We start from the raw sequence: 18,214 nt of genomic DNA, 5'->3' as shown, positions 1-18,214 counted from the left end.
TCCCACCCCCTCCACACACAGAGTAGACAGGGATAGGCAACTTGTAGATTTTAAGCGTCATGACTAGAATTATTATTCTATGAAATAAAGAATAGTAAGTTTCGAAACAAAATAAACCAAAAAAACTGACCATGCAGACCAGTGCTTATCCTATAGTACCACACCAGGACTCCTTATGTGTGTATATATATATATATATATATATGGCTTAGATATTGTTAGATATTGGATGAAGGAAGCAGTTATGTTGAAACCTTTGTGAATTATGTTGTGGCTAGAGATGGCAGATTACCTCCTGTATCTCTGAGACGTCACTGAAAGAAAACTATAGATGTACAAAAGGAATTCATCAACAAAGGGGATAGGAGGAGTTAATTAGCAAATGAAGTTTCAACAATTTTCTGGAAGATACAAAGCAGATGTGAAAGCATGTTATTGGATGAAACAGGCAGATAATCTTTGGTCCAGATGTTGTAAGAGAGAAGTGAAAAACTACACAGGATGTGAAAAACTCAATCTGCTACTGGAAACCTGGGAGAATCCCAAAGCTCAGAGTCTTCACGTACTATAGATGATGGAACTGGAACCGAAAACAAGAGGGTTACTTCATGGTCTGAACAGGGAACATCTACATCCCCATCACCCTCTACCATTTCCTTAACACAGAACAGAGGTATTTACTCAGGACTAATGGTTACGAATCGGGCTGCGAACCTTAAGGTCAGCGGTTCGAAACTACCAGCCGCTCCACGGGAGAAAGATGAGGCTTTCTACTCCCGTAAAGATTTACATCCTCGGAAACCCTGTACAGGGTCGCTATGGGTCGGAACCGACTCGACAGCACTTAACAACAACAACAACAAGAACTTGATTAACAACAAAAACAGAACAAAGTAAACAACAACAAAACAGTGCCTGGAAGGAAAAGAAAATACAGGGAACTCGAAAAGGTCTTGTATTTATATCATAAAAAAAATCAGAGAAGTTACTTTATTTAGAAAACAAGATGCTTTTAGATAAAAATATAGAACACGAAACAGAGAGCAATCTCTTAGAACAGTGAAGTCTACAATTCCAAAAAAAAAGACTAGAAAGAAAAGTAAGATTTAGAATACTAACGTAGGATGTACAATGTTCAACTAATAGGAATTCCAGGGTGGGGAAAGGGAAAATATAGGGAAGGGAATTATCAATGAAATAATAGAAGGAAATGAATTTTCAGAATACAAAGAACAAAAGTAAGACCCTAAAAGTTTCCAGTGGGAGATGGCAGGGGGTGTGGCCAGTTACCTACAAAGGAAAAAGAACTATGCTGACATCCAGCTTTTTAACAGCAAAGTTCAGATAGAAAATTATTCTCAGACTGCAATTCTCTACTCTGCTAAACTATATTAAGTGCAAAATGAATATCTTGAGAAATGCAAGAGCTTGAAATATTTACCTCTCAATCTTTGTTAAAAACTTACCTAACTGTTGTTGTTGTTAAGCGCCATCAAGTTGGTTCCAACTGAAAATGACCCCTGTATAGGATTTCTGAGGAGTGGCTGGTGAATTTGAACCACTGACCTTGTGTTACTCAACTAAAATATGATGACAAAATTGTGATACACTAATAAAATGGAAAGCTACCCAGCAGAAAAACAAAAATCAAAATAATTTACCTAACAATGTACTCAGCTGCTCCTGGAGCCGCCATCTTGGGAGAGACCAAGCAGGGGAAGGATCAGAACAGCCAAGAATGCCTGACAGAACCGCGGAGACACAGGTGTAGACATTCTTTTTGTTGGTATTTGTTCATTGCTCTCTTGCTACACCTCCAGTCTGGTGACTAGAGAGGATGCCTGAGCGAATAGACACCCCACCCCTACCCCTGGAGGGTTCTACTACGCATGCCCACAGATCTCCTCGAAATTTAAAGTGACAGTTTCCACTTAAAACCAAACAGCCACCACTTGTCTGTCAGTCTGTCATACTATCGTAACTTGTGAGTTGCTGTGATTCTGAAAGCTATGCCACTGGTATTTTAAATACCAGCAGGGTCACCTATGGTGGACAGGTTTCAGATGAGCTTCCAGACAAAGACAGACTAGAAAGAAAGAGTGAGGAACTACTTCTGAATATTTAGTCACTGAAAACCTTAAGAATAGCAGAGAAACACTGTCAGACCTAACTCCGGAAAATGAGCCCCTAGGTTGGAAGGCACTCAAAATGCTAATGGAGAAGAACTCATTCTTCAAAGTAGAGTTGACTGTGATGACACGAATGGAGTAAAGCCAGGGGAGAAAAGTTTGCGGGACTTTCATTTGCTGATGGGGCAAAGCTCAAAATGAAGAGAAACATCTGTAACATCCATTGAAAATCGGAACATGAACTGTACGAAGTATGAATCTGGAAAAACTGGAAGTTGTCAAAAATGAAATGGAACACATCGATATCTTAGGCATTATGAGCTGAAATGGAGTGGTATTAGCTATTTTGAATCTTATGACCACATGGTTTACTATTCCGGGAATGACAAATTGAAGAGGAATGGTATTGCATTCATTGTCAAAAAGAACATATCCAGATCAGTCATGAGATACAATGTTGTCTGTGATAGGATAATATCCATGTGCCTGCAGGGAAGCCCAGTTAATACTATTATTCAAAGTTACGAACCAACCACTAAAGCCAGTGAGGATGAAATAGAAGAATTCTACCAACACCTTCAAGTTGAAATTGATCACACATGCAATCAAGATGTACTGATCATTACTGGTGATTGGAATTACTGGTGATTGGAAAATATGGCCTTAGTGATAGAAATGATGCTGGAGAACACATGATAGAACTCTGCAAAATCAATGATTTGTTAATTTCAAATACCTTCTTTAGACAGCATAAGAGATGACTATACACATGGACCTCACCAGATGGGATACATGGAAATCAAATTGACTACATCTGTGGAAATAGACAAAGGAAAAGCTCCATATCATCAGTGAAAACAAGACCAGGGGCAGACTGTGGAATAGACCATCAATTATTCATATGCAAATTCAAACTGAAACTGAAGAAAATGAAAACAAGTCCATGAAAGCCAAAATATGACCTTGAATATAGCCCACCTGAATTTAGAGATCATCTGAAGAACAGATTTGATGCATTCAATACTAAAGACCAAAGACCAGAAGAGTTGTGGGATGACATCAAGAACATCATACATGAAGAAAGCAAAAAGTCATTGAGACGACAAGAAAAAAGGAAAAGGTCAAAGCGGATGTCCGAAGAGACCACTGAAATTTGCTCTCCAGCATAGAGATGCTAAAGCAAATGGAAGAAATGAGGAGTTCCAAGAGCTGAACAGAAAATTTCAAAGATCAGCTCAAGAAGATAAAGCCAAATATTACAATAAAATGTGCAAAGATCTGGAATCAGAAAAGCAAAAAAGGAAGAATATGCTCAGCTTTTCTCAAGCTGGGGGAACTGAAGAAAAAATTCAAGCCTCAGCTTTCGTTATTGAAAGGTGCACTGGGCAAATTATTGAATGATGCAGAATGCATCAAGAGAAGATGGAAGGAATACAAAGAGCCACTATACCAAAAGGAAATGGTTAATGTTCAGCCATTTCAAGAGGCAGCATAAGATCAAGAGCCAATGATCCTGAAGGAAGAAGACCAACATGCATTGAAGGAATTGGCAAAGAAGAAGACACCAGGAATGGATGGAATAAAAATTGAAATATTTCAAGAAAGTGAGGCAGCACACGAGGCACTCACGCATCTCTGCCAAGAAATTTGGAAGACAACTATCTGGCCGACTGATTGGAAGGAATCCATATTTGTGCCCATTCCAAAGAGAGGTGACCCAACGGAATGTGGAAATCATTGGACAATTTCTTTGATATCTTATGTGAGTAAAGTTTTGCTAAAGGTAATACAGAAACGACTACAATCATACATTGACAGAGAACATCCAGAGGTTCAAGCTGGATTCAGAAGAGGCCGTGGAACGAGGGATATCATTGCTGTCTGAGGGATCTTGGCTGAAAGCAGAGGTTATCAGAAAGATGTTTGCCTGTGCTTTATTGACTACACAAAGGAATTCGATTGTGTGGATCATGACAAGCTGTGGACAACATTGTGAAGTATGAGTATTCCGGAACACTTAATTGTGCTCCTGAGAAATCTGTACACGGACCAAGAAGCAGTGGTTAGAATAGAACATGGGAACACTGAATGGTTTAAAAATTTAAAAAGTGTGCAACAAGGTTGTATTCTTTCATCATACTTATTCAGCCTGTATGCTGAGCAAATAATACGAGAAGCTGGGTTATATGAAGAAAAATATGGCATCAGGTTTGGAGGAAGACTCATAACAACCTGTGATATGCAGATGATACAACCTTGCTTGCTGAAAGTGAAGAACACAGCCTTCGGTATGGATTACATCTCAATGTCAAGAAAACAAAAATCCTCACCACTGGACCAATAAACAACATTCTTATCAACGGAGAAAAGATTGAAGTTGTCAAGGACTTCATTCTTCTTGGATCAACCATCAACACTCAAGGAAGCAGCAGTCAAGAAATCAATCAAAGGATGTATTGCATTAGGCAAATCTGTTGCACAAGACCTTTATAAAGTGTTGAAGAGCAAAGATGTCAGCTTGAGGACTAAGGTGCGCCTGATCCAAGCCACGGTGTTTTCAATAACTTCATATGCATGTGAAAGCTGGACAGTGAATAAGGAAGACTGTAGAAGAATTGATGCGTTTGAGTTATGGTGTTGAAGGAGAATATTGAAAGTGCCATGGGCTGCCAAAAGAACCAATAGATCCATTTTGGAAGAAGTGCAGCCAGAGTGCTCCTTGGAGGCCAAGATGGCCAAAGTTCGTGTCTCATACTTCAGACATATTGTCAGGAGGGACCAGTCACTGGGAAGGATATCATGTTTGATAAGGTGGAGGGTCAGAGAAAAAGAGGAAGACCCCCAATAAGATGGATTAGCCAAGTGGCCATATCGATGGACGCAAGCGAGGCAACAGTAGTGAGGTTGGCACAGGATCAGGCAGTGTTTCGTTCTGCTGTGTATAAGGTCGCTATGGGTTGGTACCAACTTGATACAACAAACAACAACAACACCAAACAATGGCACTCCAGCAAAACAAGGAAATAAACTTGTAATAAGAAGACAGGAAATACTGGTGACAACCCAGTGAAGGAATGCCTGAGAATGGTAATTATATTGTACAATGTTATGGACTGAACCGTACCCATTGGAATTGTCTTGCAAAGTCTAACCCCTAGTCCTGCAGTTTCATGCATTGAACTGCTGACCTCAAGGTTAGTGGTTCAAACCTACCAACTGTTCCACAAGAGAACAATGAGGCTGCCTGCTACCATACAAATTTGCAGTCTCAGAAACCTTATACAGGGTCACAATGAGTTGGAATTGACTTGATGGCAGTGAATGATACCTGTGGTTATATTGCCATTTGGGAAAAGATTTTCTTAAGTTAATGGGGCAGTGCTAATGTAGAGTGTGTTTTAAAGCATTCTCTTTTGAGATATGAAAGAACAGACTGAGCAAGCAATCAAGCAAGCAAGGAGAGATGGTAGAAGACAGAGGCCACACCATAAGAAGTAGAAGCTGAGAAGAGATAAAGACTTTCTCCTAGAGCTGACAGAGAGTGAAAACCTTCCCGAGTGCCCATACCTTGAATTTAGACTTCGAGCCTCCTAAACTGTGAGAGAAGGAGCTTTGGTAGCATAGTGGTTACGAATCGGGCTGCTAACCTCTGGGTCAGCGGTTCGAAAATACCAGCCATTCCGTGGGAGAAAGATGAGGCTTTCTGCTCTGGTGAAGATTTACAGCCTCAGAAACCCTGCACAGGGTCACTATGAATCAGAACCGACTCCACGGCACATAACAACAACAACAACAATAACTAACTGTAAGAGAATAAAATTCCATTTGTTAAAGGCACTCACTTGTGGCATTTCTGTCATAGCAGCACTAGAGAACCAACACACACGCCTAAAAACCATCCCCTCCAGATGAAATCTGATCTCAAGTCCGGGTGCCAAGCCCACATATCTAATAACCAGATGTTTGACTTCGGGTGATGAACAACAGAAATGTCAAACTTCAAAACTGACTTCACTGCCTTACCCTTTCCTCGAAGCCACCTCTTCTCCTTGTCTCTATTCAGTACCCCACCACTATGCTGTCACCTCAGTCAAAAACTTGGAGTTATCTTAGAAATGTCCTTTTCACTTCCCATATCCAAAAGGCCATTTAATTCTCATCATTTCTACTTTTGACCACTTCTCATTAACTCCTTCACCACTATCCTGGTTCAGGTCCTCCTTGCTTCCCCAGACTCTCTCCATGACATTTTAACTGTTTTTTTTCTCCCACAGAAGAAAGTTCTCCACACCGTCTCACAGTCATCTTTCTAAAACATGTCAGTCCTTTGCTTATAATCTTTAAATGACTCTCCATTGCTTACAGTATAAGAGTCCAAACTTCTTGGCATGGTACAAGATGCTTCCTCTGTCTACTTCTCCAGGAGACCCCTTTCTTTTGCCCTTTGAACTGATACACGTTTCTTAAACTCTCCAAGACACTGTGTAATCCTGAACACTTTTAATACACACCCTTCCCTGAGCTCCCTCACCTTATCTGCACCTTCAATACATTGATGGCTTCCTAAATGAACATATGAAATGAATGAACATTAAATCTCAGTTTCTTACACTTACTCTTTTATAAGCCAACAGTTAAATCTTGTTTAGGAAATGATGACCTGATATGTAATTTAAAATATATGAATGTGAATTTTTTCCTTTTCTTCTTTAGATGGCTTTTAGCCATTTCATACTGTTTAACCATTCCATACCTGTTGCTGCTGTATTCCCTCAAGTCGGTTCTGACTCATAGTGACCCTGGGTAGGATTTCCCAGATTGTCAATCTTTATGGGACCAGAAAGCCTTAGACTTTCTCCAGTGGATCAGCTGGCAGATTTGAACTGCTGACCTTGTGGTATACAGACCAAATCGTAATCCACCAGTACTGCTTTTAACACACCTAAGCAGAAGAAAAGAGAATGAAGAGGTGAAATTCAGCAGTTTTATTTATCTTAATAATTTTTACTATATATAAAGTAATAAAATTGCTTCCCTGGATTCCTCCCTTAAACCATTCTCATAAATGTATAATCCGTCTTCATAAATATTAGTTGACAATCAAATTCAGGTATCATGTTTTCAGTCCTATTTCATTTTAGGCTGGTCTTTTGTCTATTTGTTGGTTTAAACTAAAATCTTCATAGTGTCACTACCCACCTTTAAGTGAATTTGTGTTTCAGTTTCAATTGGCATTCACTTGCGTTGAATTCTGTTTGGTAGCAGATGGTCTCTGATCTCTGAGGACAGCAGTACATTTTTAAACTGAACTGACCCAATCACCCTTTCACAACATGAAATTTCCTATACATCCATACAAGTAGCCACCCAACCTTAATGCCATCTATGAGAGAAAACTCACTACCTATTGGGAAATTCTTGTTAGCAAGTTATCCTGAAACATACTAGAGATGTATGTGGCGCTGTGGGTTAATGCGTCAGACTGCAAAGCCATTTGAACTGCAAGGTTGATGGTTCAAGCTCACCAGCTGTTCCTCAGAAACCCTTACAGGCTCACTATGTGTTAGAACCTATTCTATGGCACTTTACAACAACAACAGCACTAACTTGTATGTGCTCATCTCAGGATCTACATTTTCATTTGTCTGCCAAATATTTCCATATGGATTTTCCAAAGACACTTCAACATTTTCATTTGTCTGCCAATTATTTCCATATGGATTTTCCAAAGACACTTCAAATGTAACATACCTATATCAGGATTCATTAAATTTCTCCTCCTATGTTGCCTGTTTCACCTTCTACCCAGAAACCCAAGGCAAAAATGCCATTATCAGCTTATACTCTTCACATTTCCATGCCCTCAATAGCACTGGATGGAATCCTGGTGTGGTGCTATAGGATAAACACTAGATTGCTAACCACAAGGTTGATGGTTCAAATCCACCAGCTACTCCTTGTTGTTGTCAAGTGCCATCGAGTCGGAACCGACTCATAGTGACCCCATGCACAGCAGAATGAAACAATATCCGATCCTGGGCCAACCTCACTACCGCTGCCACACTTGAGTCCATCAATGATGCCACCTGACCGATCCATCTACTCCTTGGGAACCCTATATAGAGTCTCTATGAGTCAGAACCCACTCAATGGAACTTAACAACCTCAACAGCATAGCAATGAACTACTAACTGCAAGATCAGGTGTTCAAACCCACCAGCCGCTCCTCAAAACCCTATACAGAATCGCTATGAGTCAGAAAACAGTCCATGGCACTTAACAACAATTGACTGACAAGAGTTGTTGAGTCTAGGAAACAAGAATTTAAATTTTAATAAAATTCTGTGACATTTTCTTTTAAGCTGCCTATATAAAGTCATGTTATTCTGATGCCGTGCTGTAAGATAAGCAGTAAACAGCTAACTGAAAGATCAGCAGTTCAGACCCACTGGACACTTCTTGGAAATGCTACATAGGGTCACTATGAGTCGGAACCGACTCAATGGCACTTAACATCAACAATATAAAGTCATAATGCAGAGAACTGTAGTTTCCACAAAATAATCAGAATGAATCACCAATTTAAAAAACAAATATTAATGATTAAAAAACTCAAGGTGAACTCAATAGTTAAAGAATATTAAGGAACGATGTATTTGTTATAATCTTGTCACAGTGATATGATCTAATCATAATAATTCCATCATTCAAATCCTATAAGAGGTCATAGATCTTTTTGTTGTTGTTAGGTGCCATCAAGCCGGCTCCTACTCATAGTGACCTCTGTATGAAATGAAACACTCCCTGGTCCTATGAAATCCTTACAATAGTTATGTTTGATCTCATTGTTGCACCTTTGTGTCAATCCATCTCATTGAGGGTCTTCCTCTTCTTTTGTTGACCCTTTACTTTATGAAGTATGATGTCCTTTTCCAGGAACTGGTTACATCTGATGACAAGTCCAATTACGTAATACAAAGTCTCGCCATGCTCCTTTCTAAGGAACATAATGACTGCAGCTCTTCCAAGACAAATTTGTTTGTTCTTGTGGCAGTCCATGGTATATTCAATATTCTTTGCCAAAACCATAATTCAAATGCAGCAATTCTTCTCTGGTCTTCCTTATTCAGTGTCCAGCTTTCACACGCATATGAGGCAATTGAAAATACAATAGCTTGGATCGGGCATACCTTAGTCTTCAAAGTGACAACTTTGCGCTTTAACACTTTAAAGAAATGTATTACAGCAGATTTATACTCAATGGAATACATCATTTGATTTCTTAACCACTGCTTCCATGAGCATTGATTACAAATGCAAGTAAAACAAAATCCTTGGCAATATCAATAGCTTCCCCATTTATCATGATATTGTTTATAGGACCAGTTGTGATGATTTTTGTTTTCTTTGCATTGAATTGTAATCCATACTGAAGGCTGTATTATTTGATTTTCATTAGTAAGTACTTCACGTCCTCAATGCTTTCAGAAAGCAATGTTGTGTCATAAGCATGTTGAAGAGTGTTAATGAGTTAATACGTTGGTGGTGGTGATGGTGGTGTGCCGTGGAAGTTGGTTCTGACTCATAGCAACCCTGCATAGGGTTTCCGAGGCTATAAATCTTTACAGGCTCAGAAATCCTCATCTTTCTCTGCTAGAACAACTGGTAGTTCCGAACTGCTCACTTTGATGTTAGTAGACCGACTTGTAACCACTACACTACCAGAGCTCCTTTAATGAGCCTTAGGTTTAGGAGTAATGTCTAAAAAAAATGTGTATTTGACTTATAAGTCACAAATTATATTTTATTTTTTACTTCCCACAATTCATTAGAATTAAAAGGCAAAAAATTGAGTTTAATTGAATCATGAACAAAAAGAACTTTGAACAAAGGACAAATAATTTTAAGGAAACTTAATTTAATGTCTCTTTGTTTCAATAAATATTCATTTTAGCCTTATTAAATTTACTCAGAGTTAATGTAAGCCATTTCTGACTACAGGTACTATCACAAGAATTGACAATTGCCTGGAAATAGGGCAATACATTTCAATTAATTTCTTTGGGAATGGTTTAGAGTGGGTAACAAGGGATATTTACTAATGGAACTGCTGAAAATAGTTTTCCATTGAACTATTTCTCAACAACAACCAAGAGCTTAATGAACATTGTATTTTCATAACTTTTATTTAAAGAAGACTTGATATTGGGAAGGTTGTATAGAAGAGTTCTACTAGGCCTCTGGAAAGGATACAGAATCACTCTGTCACATGACTTTCATGGTTTTATTTAGCATGCTTCAGAAAACTGAAATTGGCAAATGATTTAGACCAGCTCAACAAATGGAAAGTCAGAGAAACTAGACAAAAAGATATAAAGGTTAGCAATCGGACTTTCAGATCTGAGCAATCATAAGGATAAGTTGGGTCTTTCAGGGGAATACATAAAGAATATATATTTTATTTAAGATCCTAGGTCTGGGACTTACAATAGTTTCAACTAAATAACCCTTCCCAGTATCTACCTTGGAAAATTTTTTTGATGGTAGGAGGGAAGATGGAAGGGAAAAGTGGCTCTCCACTTCTTTCTTTTTACTTTTTACTCCAGAAATCCAAAGGCTTATGAAAAGGAACTAATTTTCATTTAATAATGTTTCATAAACTGAGACAGGGCTAGCAATTGGTGAGAACCTTATTTAGTCCTGGTGTGGCGCTGTGGGCTAATGCACTGGACTGCATATTCGGTCTAAACCACAAGATTCACAGTTCAAGCTTACCAGCTGCTCCTCAGAAACCCTACACAGGGTTGCTCTGGGTTGGAAGTGACTCAATGGCACATCATAACAACAACAACAACAAGAGTAGCAATGTCAAAGGATACCCTTAACCTGAAAGGTTGGATATAATTGCCCAAAAGAGCCCTCATTCCCAACTTTGGAAAGACACCAAGTACTGTGTGTACTTCCTCCCACGTATGCCAAGCCTGTAGGTCAAATATTTCCAAATGTTCTATTAATTCCTTCTGTTTACATTTCTAACTATAATTTCTTTTTTATTCTTTGACCATTCAAAATTATAAACTTTTCCTTAGGGCATCAAGCCTGTAATCAAGTTGATTATCTCTCAACATCCTAAAACACCAACCCCTAACTTTGTAATGTAGTAATAGGGACTTAAATGGTTTTGCTAAAATTGTTTGAGGAAAGTAAGTAATAAATGCTTCCCTTTTTAACTCCAAGCCACTGGCAATATTTGAGCCTTTTCTATGACACTGATATTGTTTTACACTGCTTTTTTTCTTATTTTATAAACTAGATAATAAACTCTCTTCTTGGAAGAGTCCATACCTTATTCGCTTTTGTATCCTTCTTCATCTAGCACAAAGCCTTGCTCATAGTGAGAATTCAAACATCTTATAAATGATGTTGTTGTTAAGTGCTGTCAAGTCGATTCTGACCCATAGCGACCCTGTATAGGATTTCCAAGGAGCAGCTGGTGAGCTTGAACCATTGACCTTGCAGTTCACACAATGTTGCCGTCTGACGCATTAGCCCACAGCACCACACCAGGACTCCTAAAAAGCCTACAGCCCCTAGTATTCCCATCCAAGTACTAACCAGGCCCGACCCTGCTTAGCTTCTGGGATCAAACAAGATCGGACACATGTGGTAATATATATACCAAATGCTTCAAGATTGTCAATTCCAAAGCACAAACTCTCCAAGCACTCATCTTCTTCTAAGTATTCATCTCAGTTACTCTTGACAACTCTTGAAAAGGCATACAGAATCTAGATCCCTGTGCCTTTCCTGTTTCATCTCATTCTTTCTCCAGTTTATCTTTCTAATAGTTTCACCAACCTATCACTATATACTCTTATGTCTAATTCCTCTGTGGGCCTAACTTCTCTCTATGAGCACCACCTGACCCAGCAACCTAAATAACTTATACTTCTTTGGGTGGGCAGAGAGGTAAATTGGGGTTTTATCTAGTAGCATTCATCTATATATCCTTCTCACTACCTAGTCTTCTTTAGATAAAAGTCATTAAAATACAATTCTAAAAGATTGATGAGAACTCTTGAAACAGAACCAGCACATTTTGTTCATAACTGAGTTAGCTATATTTCTTCAGTAAATGTTTATTAAGCCTGCTATGTTTATTAAGCCTCCTAGTTTGGCACTGTAGGATAAGCAGTGGACTGTGAACCACAAGGTTCATGGTTTAAACCCATCAGCTGCTCCTTGGAAACCTTGTACAGGATAGCTATGACTTAGAATCAGCTCAACAGCAATTAACAACAACATGTCTGTTAATGACCTTCCATTACCTGCAAAATAATATTCAGACTTTCTGGCATTAGTTGGCTCTTCCCTACTTTTCCAGTTTCCTTCTTGTTTCTCCCCAACTCCCACTTAGGATCTAGTCAAGCCAAAGTAGTTGTGCCTTTTGCATATGTGGTTCCTCTGCCTAGAACATATCCTCTCTTATCTACCTACGTTGTTCCCACTCTCTCTCCATGATCTAGAATAGGTGCCATCTCTTCTATTAATCTAGGAGCCCAGGTCACATAGTGAATTATGAACTGGGCTGCTAACCACAAAATCAGTAGTTCAAATGTGCCAGTCAGTCCATGGGAGAAAGATGAGGCTTTCTGCTCCCATAAAGAGTTACAGACTTGGAAACCCTATACAGGGTTGCTATGAGTAGGAACCAACTCCCTGGTACACCACCACCACGGCCTTCCATTAATCCTCTCCATCCCCTTCACACCTGGCAGGAATAAGAATGAACTCCTCTTTGCTTGATCACCTTCACAGTCTCCATTGCAGTTTTTAGCACATTGTTTTCTGATTCCATCATCTTCTTTTCCATTAGGCTATGAGACCCTAGAAGGTTGTTGTTGTATCTTGTTGATATTTTGTTCCTAAACGTAATTCACTCCTGTCACATAGTAGGCATACAACGCAATTGAATAAATGAACAGCATTTCACCTCCTTGTTATTTTTCAGAACTACCCCACTACTCAGAGAAAACGTAATTGTATTATAGAGGCTAATAGAAAGGCTTGTATTTCTCTTTTTTTAAAACACCATACTATAATATTATTTCCAGTGTTATTAGTTTTTACTGTGTTGCTTATAATGAACCTTAGACACTCAGCTCCTAATATTCCATATTGCTAAATTAATTATCCATGTATTCTTATTTATCTCTATCTCCAACTCATATAGCATCAGTGTTTTTGCAAGGTAGGAAAGGACAAGTTTTGCCATCCTGTGATAACTACCTAACCATGCAAATAATTTTGGCTGAGCACCTAGAAAAGAGTCCCATCCATGCCTTCTTACAGAGGAAGAACCAAACAACCTCAGTGTAAGGGAAAAAAATCAAAGCCCTACTTTTCTGACACCAAATATATGTTGAAAAACCCAAATAAACCTATTATCAACCTGTTGCCCTCTGTTCTACTTGTACTTTAACAGATGTTAAAACATATGCAGCACTTCTTCCTTGGATCCTAACTACCTGGAGCTAGGCTAGATCTCATAAGTTAAAAGGCACAGACCTTCAGACTGTCATGTCCTACCAAGACCTCAGATGCAAACCACGGATGTCTCACCCTCACTTCTGAATCGCTGGCTATAAATTTGTTTTTTTACCACTACCTTTCCAGATGCCAGCCAGGAACTGAGGCCCTGCTGGCTACAAACTTTGGAGTTCTCTCGCCCCCTTCAGGCTACCAGTCATGAACTCAGAGGTTACCAGGCCTTCTCACTTCTGACATGTTGGCCCCCACTACTCCTTTAGGTCTGCTGATTTCTTCTGTGAGGAAAAACTCACAGAACTCATGGACAGTACTATACTTATGATTACAGTTTTATTATAACAAAAAGGATACAAACGAAGAAATGCATAGTACAAAGTCTGAGTTCCAACATGGAGCTTCATGTCACAAAAGGGATGCACTACCCTCCCATGTGCATTGATGTCTTTCACCAATCAGGAAGCCCTGGAACATGTATGTCTAGAATCTTTATGGGGTTTACTATAATTCCAAGATCGACTGAATCAGTCCACTGCCCCTAAGGTTAGCTTATATTACAGTTGGCCTTTCTGACCTAGCCAGTCTCCACCTGAATCACTTCATTAGCACAAAACAGTAGTCTGAAAACCTGTAGATAAGTTACTTTGGTGGTGTTGGTGTGCCATGGAGTCAGTTCTGACTCATAGAGCCCCTGCATAGAATTTCCAAGGCTGTAAATCTTTACAGGATCAGAAAGCCTCATCTTTCTTCCGCAGCACCACTTCAGTAGTTTTGAACTGGTGACCCTGAGGTTAGCAGCCTGAATCATAACCACTATGCTACCAGAGCTCCTTACATAAATTACTTTAGGTATGCTTAATGTAAACCTCACATCTAGTAATCAGTAATATGTGCTAGATATTTCCCTTAGCTAAATACAATTTTAGGTGTTGAATTTCTTATAAAAGGTAAAATTAAAAAAAAACTAAACAACTAAGTCAATAAGTACTAACATCCATTTTCTTCTGGGAACAGATTGCAGTTCACAGAAAGGAAGTTGAAGAACTGGAAAATGCCATTCATAAACTGGAAGAAGAAAATTTGGTACTTTTGGATCAATTATTCAACTGTAGACTTGTGGATCTCAACATATCCAGGTGAAAGTCATAAACATATCTAGAAAGTATTCTGTAAACATTTGTATCTGTGAAAGTTTACCCAAAAAAAATTTGTTTTGTTTTGTCTTAATTTTAATTCTTCAATGCTCCAGCTACAGTACAATAGTTAATAAGAAACTCACAAAAATTATAGTGTAAGCTTTGATGTGTTTTTTCAAGCAATCCACTATAGTGATAAGAGGAAATACTTAACAGAAGTATTACAACTGCTAACTTTCAGAAACCTACAGGACAACAGGGGACATAGACAAAAAATCCTTACGATGCAGTAGAAGGCATGTGTGGTGCAGAGTTAGCATAACCATCCAGATGTTTTGCAAAGTGTTCTGGGCTTCTAGTTACCTTGTGAATTCCAGAATTGTTATTTTGCTTTGATGATTAATGTAGAAGTCAAACTGCTTTCCAGAAGAGAAAATTCAGAGTCTAGAAATTAAATCAGATATTAAGTTGAATAAAGTGGAAGAGCCAGGAAATTTTTCTTACCCAAGTAGCTCCTGTTGCTTGTGTGGTGTGGGAAAACACTGAAATGCAAAAAAGAATTTATTTACAAACTCCCTAAAGTGTGCCAAAGAGGATGGATACTGGTAACTTATGGACTGTTTGCTAGGTTAGGTGATGAGTGTCAGTCAGGAGAAGACTGGAGACTTGGAGATAATACAATTACATTATAAAGTAAAGGCTGGGTAGAGCAGTATAGGAGTCCTGGTGTGGTGCTCTGGGTTAATGCGCTGGACTGCAAGGTTGGTTTGAATTGCAAGGTCAGTGGTTCAAGCTCACTAGTTGCTCCTCAGAAACCTTACACAGGGTCGCTATGAGTCCGAACCAACTTGACAGCACTTAATAGCAACACCAACACCAACAGGGCAATAGAGAGAAAGAGGACCCCTGCCTCCCTGCCTCAATCATATGCTTAGATAAAGTAGCAGGTCAGGCTGATTTTTTTTTTAATCACTGAGCTCTTATATTCCAAGTCTCTGACAGCCCCTGGGGTGGGTGTTTCATTAGCCTTCCAGCAGGAAATATTCTCTGTTGCCAATAATCCTCTTTATGACCAGATCTCCAGCTCCACACGCCTGTCCCTTTCTAATCCTTGCCATCTGCTGCTGCTGTCTTCTTTGTGGTTCTGTCTAATCTTTACTAGCCATTGCTGGCTCTGTGGTTTCCAACCACTGCTAACCTGCTGTCTACTTTCCTCTTTTCTGTACTGGCCAAGTTGTAGGAAAGAACTACCTTCCAAACTGCCAGCCCCACTTCTCTGCTTCAGTCAGCATAGTCTGGCAAATTTGATTTGGAGACAACATGGATGTGAATAATAATTAAAATAAAAGGGAATTCTATCATTGGCCAGAGAGAACTTGACAAGGATGGGAAGAGAAAGGAGAAACATTTTCATCGTTTGCTATGTAGTGTGCAATTTAACTTCACTCTCAGTTTTCCCCACAGAATCTTCAGTGAAATTCATCATTGTTCATCAGGGTTTTAAGAGTTGGTTTTCTCTAGTGGGAGTCAATGGAATGCTTAGCATTGCTTCTGAGTTAAGAGTGATAAAATCAAAATCTACCCAAGGGGAAAACAAAAAAACAGCATGGGCTATGTTTAAAACAACTGGGTTAGGTGCCCTTGGTCTATGTCTCCATGGCACTCTGAAGTTTCCCTTTGTAACCACCATTCATCACACTTGAAGATAAGTTGTTCAATGTCCGCTGTTTGGCTAGACTGTAAACTCTTGATGCAAATGTTTGGGACATTTTAGAAAGATCTGCATAAAGAAACAGGAACATATGTAAACCCTCAATTATTCTTCTTGTCCAGAAGGATAATCTGATTATTCCAGAGCTTTTATACTATGAAGTTAAAGAAATATGATCTGTATTATATATTTTATGGCAATGGCCGTTTCTACCTCTTTGTTGATAATTCAGTCGTTTATAGTACCTAGTTGGGTGATGAAAGGAGTCCTGGTGTGGCACTGTAGGATAAGCACTGGACTGCTAACCACAAGGTCAGCAGTTCAAGCCCACCAGATGTTACTCAGAAACCCTGTTCAGGGTCACTATGAGTAGGAACCAATTCAACAGCACTTAACAACAGAAACAACAACAGAGTGACAAGAAATAGAAGTGAACTGTCTCCAGTGAATATGGAAAAAAGGACAGATTTTCAGCATAGTGTAAGAAGTGTGTAAGACAGAGACAAACAGCACCTGATTCAGGCTTAGGAGGCAAGGAAGGTTTTCTGGAGGCAACCTCAAGGGTAGAAACGATGTCTCACTTTCCACCTCGAAGTTTCCAGCATTTAGCAGACACTAATAAGTATATAGGACAGTATTTGGTAATTGACAAATTACTTTTCTTATTTGTCCTTTTAGGAAGCTGTTTCTTACTCAAGCTGCTGGACAGCAAATACCACCTGAAGAAACTGCTTGGGAGTTTCCAGATATACTTAATGGTATTATTTTGTTGTTCATCATCATTATTCTTGTCCAGAAGAATAATCTCAGATTATTCCAGAGCTTTTATACTATGAAGTTAAAGAAATAAGATCTGTATTATATATTTTATGGCAATGGCCTTTTCTACCTCTTTGTTGAGAATTCAGTCGTTCTGGACAAGAATAAGATGATGAACCTTTTTTTTTTTTTTTTTTTCAATTAAACAAACACGGATTGAGAAACCACAATATGCAGGTACCTCAAGTCCAAGAGCTACCCATGCCAGATCCTTCACATTCCTCTTCTTGCAGAGTCGGTCATAACCTATCTTCCTCCTCTCTGTAGTCCCATTTTAACAGTCCTACTTCAAAGTCAAATCAAAGTTCCACAGTGAATTCAATAGATAATGGCTGGGGCGTTGTCCACACTGGCATGATTTGGGTGCAATTTAGCCAACCAAAATTCTGACACACATATACATTTCCATATGAATACTGAAACTTAGCTAACAGAAGGAAATACAACTTAGTTTCTAAAAGTGGGAGTCACTTACATTTTAATGAATTCTACATTTTTAATTCTCAAATGTCTTTCAAATTCAAATGTGACAAAGTATGTTCAAAATATACACATAATTTCTTTGTGTTAATTCCAGAAGCAAAGTTAAAGTTACAACAGGAACAATTAAAAAGCAAAGACATGATAAGTTCACCCAGTGAGGGCAGTGCTTCACCTGTTAGTCATGAGGAAAGCATCAGAGAGATCCATTTGAATATAGATGAAGAAGATGACTCATACACAGAGTTTGGAGCCTCTGAAATGAAATACTTACTATATGAAGATGAGCATGATTTCAAGGTAAGTTACATTTGAGCACAACTTTGACTTCTAATAGAATTGTTGCTGCCTTCGCTTTGGCTCTGACTCATAGTGACCCTATGTACAACAGC

General features: G+C 38.9%; 1 protein-coding gene across 1 annotated transcript in view; it reads left to right on the top strand.

Moving 5' to 3' along the window:
- Nucleotides 1–18,214, top strand: part of CCDC83 (coiled-coil domain containing 83) — an 89,093-nt gene that overhangs the window by 62,608 nt on the left and 8,271 nt on the right. The window contains exons 6-8 of the mRNA XM_006865011.1: nucleotides 14,691–14,812; nucleotides 17,202–17,281; nucleotides 17,920–18,122. Coding sequence (XP_006865073.1) covers nucleotides 14,691–14,812; nucleotides 17,202–17,281; nucleotides 17,920–18,122 — 405 coding nt within the window. The remainder of the gene's footprint in view (nucleotides 1–14,690; nucleotides 14,813–17,201; nucleotides 17,282–17,919; nucleotides 18,123–18,214) is intronic.

The sequence above is a fragment of the Chrysochloris asiatica genome, unplaced genomic scaffold (assembly GCF_000296735.1).
Source record: "Chrysochloris asiatica unplaced genomic scaffold, ChrAsi1.0 scaffold00074, whole genome shotgun sequence".
Taxonomy (NCBI): Eukaryota; Metazoa; Chordata; class Mammalia; order Afrosoricida; family Chrysochloridae; genus Chrysochloris; species Chrysochloris asiatica.
Note: the sequence above shows the minus strand (reverse complement) of the source record. Positions and strands in the feature narration are given on the sequence as shown.